The 7741-nt window shown below is 41.3% G+C and overlaps 3 protein-coding genes across 8 annotated transcripts; 2 read left to right on the plus strand and 1 right to left on the minus strand.

Annotated features, from left to right (window-relative positions):
* The first annotated feature begins 144 nt into the window (after positions 1-144).
* Positions 145-3040, plus strand: PIG-B (phosphatidylinositol glycan anchor biosynthesis class B). Of its 4 annotated transcripts, none has more exons than XM_020952064.2 (6): positions 155-320; positions 394-623; positions 1021-1488; positions 1548-2129; positions 2215-2458; positions 2549-3040. In XM_020952064.2, the coding sequence occupies exons 2-6, from the start codon at positions 496-498 to the stop codon at positions 2705-2707; spliced, it is 1581 nt and encodes a 526-aa protein (XP_020807723.2). In that variant the 5' UTR covers positions 155-320; positions 394-495; the 3' UTR covers positions 2708-3040. The 4 variants fall into 4 exon arrangements, with proteins under 4 accessions (XP_020807721.2, XP_020807723.2, XP_086690858.1 ...); XM_086834732.1 differs by having other exon boundaries at positions 183-320; positions 391-623; XM_020952062.2 differs by having other exon boundaries at positions 145-320; positions 2215-3040.
* Positions 3041-3301: 261 nt separating this feature from the next.
* Positions 3302-7682, plus strand: Scsalpha1 (Succinyl-coenzyme A synthetase alpha subunit 1). The gene is made up of 4 exons (XM_020952065.2): positions 3302-3420; positions 5980-6428; positions 6703-6987; positions 7058-7682. The coding sequence occupies exons 1-4, from the start codon at positions 3384-3386 to the stop codon at positions 7271-7273; spliced, it is 987 nt and encodes a 328-aa protein (XP_020807724.1). The 5' UTR covers positions 3302-3383; the 3' UTR covers positions 7274-7682.
* Positions 3818-5144, minus strand: Acp63F (Accessory gland protein 63F). 3 transcript variants are annotated; one of them, XM_086834734.1, is made up of 4 exons: positions 5022-5144; positions 4814-4957; positions 4154-4315; positions 3818-4098 (listed from the first exon to the last, which is right to left on the minus strand). In XM_086834734.1, the coding sequence occupies exons 1-4, from the start codon at positions 5050-5052 to the stop codon at positions 4004-4006; spliced, it is 432 nt and encodes a 143-aa protein (XP_086690860.1). In that variant the 5' UTR covers positions 5053-5144; the 3' UTR covers positions 3818-4003. The 3 variants fall into 3 exon arrangements, with proteins under 3 accessions (XP_086690860.1, XP_086690861.1, XP_086690862.1); XM_086834735.1 differs by lacking the exons at positions 4814-4957; positions 5022-5144 and adding an exon at positions 4371-4480; XM_086834736.1 differs by lacking the exons at positions 3818-4098; positions 4154-4315 and adding an exon at positions 4538-4759.
* Positions 7683-7741: the final 59 nt, after the last annotated feature.

Consider the following 7741-nt stretch of genomic DNA (forward strand, 5'->3'; position numbering starts at 1 on the left):
ATAGAATTTATGTCATATCTATTTCGAAACTTATGTTAGTCTGACACCATTTTTGACATTGAAATATATGGTTCCTTAGAAGATAATTTATTATTTAATATTTCAATTTCTCTCGCTTTCCATCCCTGACAGATATTAATCGATAAGTTCTAGTGTATGTACTCTGTCCAGTTACGGCCACACTATTTTCAACTTTTGCTTTGGTCCTCTGTTCGCGTTATTTTTAGGCCGCCAAAAGTGTTTCGTTTTCGTGACAAAAATTCCGGAATCTCTAGCAATTCCGCCCTTTTCGGCAAACACCAGTCCATACGCTATTTAAGGTTAGGACCGGTATATAAGACGGCCAATAAATCATTGAGAATTGCGCTTAAAAGACACCTTTTTTTCAAGTAGCCCAAAGTCGACGGCGACGACGACATCGCTCATCCGGTTTTTCCGGCTGACTAATTTTGGAACTGCTGCTGGCTTCTGCTTCTTTTCGGGACCCACGCAGCGATGAGGCTGCTGTACGTGTTTTTACTGATTCTGGCCGTGCGCTTGGCCTCCGTTTTCGTGGTCCAGACATACTACGTTCCGGATGAGTACTGGCAAAGTTTGGAGGTGGCCCACAAAATCACTTTCGGGTGGGTACAAACTCTAATGGTCTACTTTTGAATAACACATTTGCGTAATTTGTTCGATTTTGGTCGGGGTGTATTTCATGGATTTCTGCTAAATGTTACTTATAAACATATATCCATCAGATATCTTAGGCAACAAAACAATCTTGTCAGTTGAAGTGCGTCCTAGTTAGGGCGTGGTATCTAGTGCTTCTATATTTATCAAACCTATTAGGCTTTACTAAGCCAAAATACAAGCTTAATTAGCAAAGTTTCATTCAGCTATCTTTGAAAATAACCATATCAGGGTACTTTGGACTGCACCGTTCTACATGTCAAGTCGTAAATATCCTAGGAACATAAAAAATACCATTATCAGTGCAATTATCTATTAATATATATCTATATTCCCATCCCATAGTTATGGCTACCTGACCTGGGAATGGGTGGAGGGCATTCGTAGCTATGTGTACCCGCTGCTGATCGCCGGACTCTACAAACTGCTGGCTCTCGTGCATATGGACAGTGTTCAGCTTCTAGTACTGCTGCCAAGGATTCTACAGGCCACCTTATCTGCTTACTCCGATTATCGATTCTTCGTGTGGACTGGCAAGCGCAAGTGGGCCCTGTTTCTGGTCCTGGTTTCCTGGTTCTGGTTCTACACGGGATCAAGAACTCTGGCCAATACCTTGGAGGCCTCACTGACCACGATTGCCCTGAGCTATTTCCCATGGTATGGCGAGGGAACTGGCTACCTATGGCCAGCAGCCATCTGCTGCTTCCTGCGTCCCACGGCGGCGGTGATTTGGCTTCCATTAGGCCTGCATCATCTGCGAAAGAGTCGTCAAAATGTGGTCGAATTGATACTGAAGCGTTTTGTCCTCATCGGGTAAGTTGTTGACTGGTAAATAGAGATTTCTTTTGGGGATTCAATAGATTCATTTGCAGTTTACTCGTTGCTGGCCTGGGAGTTGCCATTGATAGTTACTGGCATGGTCGGTTGATTGTCACACCGTACGAGTTCCTCAAGTACAACATATTCAACAACATCGGCAGCTTCTATGGATCCCACCCATGGTACTGGTACTTCACCGCGGGCCTGCCCACTGTCCTGGGTGTCAACATATTGCCCTTCCTCTTTGGCGTTAAGGAGACTGTGCAGAAGTCTGAGAAATTCGCAGTTAGCAAACAGCTCCTGATCACTATCTTCGTGACTCTGCTGGTACTGAGCGCTGTGGACCACAAGGAGTTCAGATTTGTGTCCCCGCTTCTGCCTCTGTGTCTTTATGTGTCTGCCGATGTCCTGTCCAAATGGAGCTATCGCGCATCTAGCATTCTACTGTGGGCCGCTGCTTTGGTGATCTTGGTGGCCAATATAATGCCGGCGTGGTATTTAAGCACCGTCCACCAGAAGGGACCCATAGATCTGATGCCGAAGCTGCGGGTCATCGCCCAGGATTACCGGGATGAGCGGGACCACCGAGCGAATATCCTTTTCTTGATGCCTTGCCACTCGACTCCGTATTATAGGTGAATTTTTTGATACAAATAATAATATTAGATAATTAGATAATAATATTATATATTTGATATCATGTTTACTTTCCCTTTGCAGCCACATCCATGAGAACGTAACCATGCGCTTTTTGACCTGTGAACCCAATCTTGACAAGAAGGAGCAGTACAAGGACGAGGCGGACCGCTTCTATGAGAACCCCGTGCATTGGATTAACTCCAATATACCCGTACATCCGCTAACCGCACAGCCATCGCACGTGGTGCTGTTCGATCCGCTGGCCGAGAATATCAGCGTTTTTCTGCGCAATTACCGATTGCTCCATCGCATCGAACACGCAGAGGTAACCTGGCTGGAGGGCTTGCAGGCTCTGGCCAACAAGGGGTCGCAGGCTGTGGGCGTCCAGTTACCTAATCTCGTGTCTATGTTCCAGCACCGCCAGTTGCGTACTGGTCGGTCCATTTTGGTCTACCAGCGCCTGAAGAAGGGTGAAGAGAATGCATTTAATCGCGAAAACGAGCAAGAACCCGATGTTCATGATCATCCGGGACTAGAGGAACTCCCACCGGTCGAGGAAAACCAGTTCAATTAGACATTTAGAGCGAAAGAAACCTGAAAGACTATGCTACCCCACCACTCAGCCCTCCGTTCAAAAATTAATATTAACTCTAATACAAACGTATATTTTGTATAACATTTTGGCCTTTGCAAAAGTTTTTAAAACGTCGCTCGAAAGAAGTAGCGAATGGAGGAGATTCGTAGGCGCTTTTCGTGTAGTTTGTGCTAGTTGATAATCTGTAAGCTATCCGTGCATTTAGGCGTTAGCGGCCTAATGAGAGGCAATATATATTTTAAAGTAGTCTATACGCACTCTTGTCCTGTCCTTTCTTTAATTTCTCAAAATAAAGGTTCAGATTAAGCGAAATTCTGATAAGTTCTATTCGAATGGAATGCCAGCCAATTTTGAAGATCTGTTAATTAATTTTACTTCTTACATGGAAATTTTACGTATCTTGTATACGTTTAAAATGTCGAATCACGGGGATGTAAAATGTATACAAAACAAAACTCTATTGATAGTGATGGCATAGAATCATCGATTGTCGATAAAAACATCGATGATTTTGAAAATTCGAAAAACATCGATGCATCAATGTTTTCATCGATGTTTTGTGCACCCCTACTTGCAAATCGCACGGCAAAATTAAATTAAACGCGTTTAATTAACGAAAGCTGCTCCAACCGCACAACCCTCCAACACACATAAGATGGCTGCTTCTATGAGGGCTCTGCTAAAGGTGCGAGGTGCGTATCTAAAAACCTATTGCCTAATAAGTGCCGCCAAGGCGGGTGAAGCATAATAAATTATATAACTTCGATGGATTTACGGCACAAAAGTGAGAAAAGTACAAACAAATAGAGGGCACCTGTGGGTCCGCTAGTTCGTCTGATTAGACAGCTTCAATTGGCATTAACGATCCGGATTAATTTGCAAGACCCCACCAGATACGTGGCTTCGGTGAAGAGGAAGAGTTGCTGGAATTAGCTGTGCAGTGCAGGCGAGGGCGGTGGGGGAGGCGAGGAGCGGAGGGAGGTGCGTTCAAGGTTCGCATGTGACCCATCGTACAAACAACGGCTTTTTCGGCTATTAGAATACAGTGGAACGTCGATAATCAGAATCTTTTCGTGGTAAACAAAATTATTACTTGCGAAATATGAATATTTCAAATTTAAAAAATTCGATTTATTTTTGACATGTAAAGGCAATGTGCATATTCAATATATTTATATGTTTATACATTTTTTTGTAACTTTCACTGCATTTAGTCGGAAGCATAGAAGCTTTATTAAATTCCTTACTTATGTTCAGTTTTGTTTAGGGTTTTCTTCATTCTGTTTGTTCGGGCAATGCATTTCCTATATTGGTTGGCCTACATGGTTGTCTCAATATGGGGCATATGCCCTTTCTTATATATTTAAATTCTGAAAAGATTGGATAAATTCAAACTTGCCGCATTACAACTTCACCTATACTTACGTGACACACCTGGTGAGAATCGACGTCTACATAACTCCATATCCAATTGGGCTTTGTTAGCGGCATTGTAGTTACATTCTTTATCAATTGCACATACGGGATCTTGATATCGCGGCGGTGTCCATTCACACATTTTGCCTTTTATATCTGATATTGTGATAGCTAAAAATACAAAAATAAGGACAGTCTCTAGTTAAAAAATGTTCACAAAACCTACTGAGGATAAGAATAATGTAGAAAACTCTCATAATGATGCTGGGAGTCTTAAGATGCGATTATCGCAAAGTCTGAAAATTGTTTGAAAGGTGAACGAAACCGTTCTTAAGCCATTACCTGTGAAATCGGTTTGGCAAAGCGAATCTTAACAGCCGTTTATTAATTGAATATTTGTTTTAGTAAAATCAATTTATTCCTTTTTTGTGAAAATATTTTTGCAATTTTTAAAGACTACTTCACCTCAAGAAGGTTTTTTTTTATTACATGGTATTTATTTAGTTTATATTCAAGTCTTGCCGACATACATACATACATTCGAATTGATTTATACAATAATTTTGCATCTAGGCTTGTCAGTTGGACAGTCTCCTCTAATTATATCCAAAAAATCTGTGAAATAATATTAATAAACTATGTTTTATAATTATAATCTCATTAAAATACCTGGCAGTCCCAATTCATCGCGTTTCACAGCCTGAATTTCTAATATATTCAGACTTCGAGCTTCCTCATAGCAATCCGGTAGAATTCCACACCAAGTTTGAAGAACATTTGGATTACTTCTAATATTCATTCCCTTGCAAAGGCCTACATGATAAATTATCAATTTTACATATAGCTTGTAACGATTATAAAACGATTAGAAACTCACCCAAAATTAGGAAGAGAATAAAAATCTTCATGATGGTAGGGTCGTGAGATTAAAAGAAACAGGGCTTTTATAGATCAGCAGACTAATTACCTTTAAATGTCTACTTTAGTGTGAAAATGAAATTATAGCTTGGAACCAATCTAGTTTTCAGCTATATAGGCATAACAATTTATATATATGTATATATACAGATGATATAACAATAGTATGTCTGATAACAATATTTTATAAAGCGTTTCAACTACATTTCAGTCATATTCCAATTTATGAAAGTAGTAATCATTCAATTCCTTTATAGTTTCTCAATTAAAACAATTTAAGAAGAGCTCTGAGGATAAGATTTATATTTTTCTTATATATTTATTAAAACTAAATAAACCATTTAAGTTCATTCTTTAGCATGGTGGCTTATCAAGAGGGCATTTTCCCCTTATTACAGTTGAAAAACCTTTACATTACAGAAAATTATTTATAAACATTAGTTAATTTAATGCCTATCATGAACACTTACCATCCTTATTTAGTTTTTCCCTTCTGCATGACTCATTGTTGGTCTTAAATATATTTTGTCCGTTGTAATAACAATCCTTTGCAACCCCGCAATGAGGATCAATCAAATTTGGGGCGAAAACCCGGCAACCGCTCGTGGCTCCCAATATGGATACGCCTTATAAAAGAATTATATTTGTTTTAATTTTTAATTAAATGTAACGAAACTTACAAAAGATGAATGAAGCGCTAAGTAACCTCATACTGTATATTATTCGACCCTAAAATGAAATGAGTTTTATAAATTGAAGGCCTTATGAACCATTTATAATTAGTACCAGAAAACTTGCATTAACTGCAGTAAATGTACCTAGCCTCGCAGCTTTTGAGCTGTTTCTTATGTGCTAGTAATAAATAAAACATTTGAAGTTCATTCTTTAGCATTATCTAATATTCTAATATTTTTCAGATGGCTTTGTTGCCGGCGTGCGATGCAATTCGCAGTACAACAAGACGCGCGGTAACCTGAAGCTGACCGGTGACTCGCGGGTCATCTGCCAGGGATTCACCGGCAAGCAGGGAACGTTCCACAGCCAGCAGGCGCTGGAGTACGGCACTAAGCTGGTCGGCGGCATTTCCCCAAAGAAGGGCGGAACCCAGCATCTTGGCCTGCCCGTCTTTGCTTCGGTTGCGGAGGCTAAGAAAGCGACGGATCCACATGCCACCGTCATCTATGTACCACCGCCCGGTGCTGCCGCTGCCATCATTGAGGCCCTGGAGGCGGAGATCCCGCTGATCGTGTGCATCACCGAGGGAGTGCCGCAGCACGACATGGTGAAGGTGAAGCACGCCCTGATTAGCCAGAACAAGTCGCGATTGGTGGGACCCAACTGCCCGGGAATTATTGCCCCCGAACAGGTTCGTACTCGCACATCTTCACCTCGTCAAGTCCAAGAGATAAGCGCTGAGTTGAAGCGGTGCAAATTCCAATTTACAATGGCTCTATTTATGCCCCTTATCTCTTGGTGTGACGCACACACAGTCAGTTAAAAGAATATATAATAATATCGGTTTAATGTTATTTATTTATTATTTATTTAACCCCCAATTCCAAAATGATTATAATAGTGTCTCCTGTTTATTTACATTTTAAAAATAATTTTTGTATGCTCTTCTATTTCCCGCATTGCAGTGCAAGATCGGCATCATGCCGGGTCACATTCACAAGCGCGGCAAGATCGGTGTGGTCTCGCGCTCGGGAACCCTGACCTACGAGGCCGTGCATCAGACCACCGAGGTGGGCCTGGGCCAGACCCTCTGCGTGGGCATTGGCGGTGATCCGTTCAACGGCACCGACTTCATCGACTGCCTGGAGGTCTTCCTCAAGGATCCCGAGACCAAGGGCATCATCCTGATCGGTGAGATTGGAGGTGTGGCCGAGGAGAAGGCTGCCGATTACCTCACCGAATACAATTCGGTAAGTCAATGGGTTCTATCTTCCTAATAGATGTTAATATTAACACCAAATATTTCCTTGTTAATTATAGGGCATCAAGGCCAAGCCTGTGGTCTCGTTTATTGCCGGAGTTTCGGCGCCACCCGGCCGTCGCATGGGTCACGCCGGAGCCATCATCTCGGGCGGAAAGGGAGGTGCCAACGACAAGATCGCCGCTTTGGAGAAGGCCGGCGTTATTGTGACCAGGAGTCCAGCCAAAATGGGCCACGAGCTGTTCAAGGAGATGAAGCGCCTGGAATTAGTGTAAATAAATTAAAAGGCCATAACCACAACGGAATCCATACGCCGAACAAAGCGCGTATACGCAACTCATGATCATGAACTAATAACGTTAAGCTGAAAGTGTGTCGAAATCGAATTGAGTTGATTCGAGAAAATCCAAATAAATTATTGTGAAAAATCGTAAAAGATATTGTGACACGTATTCCAAGAATTAAGTTACCTAACTGCCGTACCACCAAGTTGAACTTAAATAACTCGCACCAAACAGAATTAATCGAAGTTGTTTAAAATGCACTCGGCTCTGAAAATTATTTTTTGCGATCAGATTTTTGCCTTATTTTAAAAATAACTGCTCGAAATATCAAAGCGAATTGTATTTAAATGTGTAATAAATATGCAAGAAAACAGGAAAGTTCCAGATCAGGAAAGTTTAATCAGATTCCTTTTTTGTCGACCTCTTCTTGTGTTAATTTATGATAAGAAGCATTATTAT

This window comes from Drosophila serrata, unplaced genomic scaffold (assembly GCF_035046125.1).
Source record: "Drosophila serrata isolate PLE 108 unplaced genomic scaffold, ASM3504612v1 contig_273, whole genome shotgun sequence".
Taxonomy (NCBI): Eukaryota; Metazoa; Arthropoda; class Insecta; order Diptera; family Drosophilidae; genus Drosophila; species Drosophila serrata.

Excerpts from the sequence above, each read along its gene's own strand:
- PIG-B (XM_020952062.2), top strand. The coding sequence starts at position 496 with ATGAGGCTGCTGTACGTGTTTTTACTGATTCTGGCCGTGCGCTTGGCC. Across the intron at positions 624-1,020 it reads GCCCACAAAATCACTTTCGG|TTATGGCTACCTGACCTGGG; the intron begins GTGGGTACAAAC and ends CCCATCCCATAG. Across the intron at positions 1,489-1,547 it reads AAGCGTTTTGTCCTCATCGG|TTTACTCGTTGCTGGCCTGG; the intron begins GTAAGTTGTTGA and ends ATTCATTTGCAG.
- Scsalpha1 (XM_020952065.2), top strand. The coding sequence starts at position 3,384 with ATGGCTGCTTCTATGAGGGCTCTGCTAAAGGTGCGAG. Across the intron at positions 6,429-6,702 it reads GAATTATTGCCCCCGAACAG|TGCAAGATCGGCATCATGCC; the intron begins GTTCGTACTCGC and ends CCCGCATTGCAG. Across the intron at positions 6,988-7,057 it reads ACCTCACCGAATACAATTCG|GGCATCAAGGCCAAGCCTGT; the intron begins GTAAGTCAATGG and ends TGTTAATTATAG.
- Acp63F (XM_086834734.1), bottom strand. The coding sequence starts at position 5,052 with ATGAAGATTTTTATTCTCTTCCTAATTTTGG. Across the intron at positions 4,958-5,021 it reads TATTCTCTTCCTAATTTTGG|GCCTTTGCAAGGGAATGAAT; the intron begins GTGAGTTTCTAA and ends TTTATCATGTAG. Across the intron at positions 4,099-4,153 it reads ATTCTCACCAGGTGTGTCAC|AATTTAAATATATAAGAAAG; the intron begins GTAAGTATAGGT and ends CAATCTTTTCAG.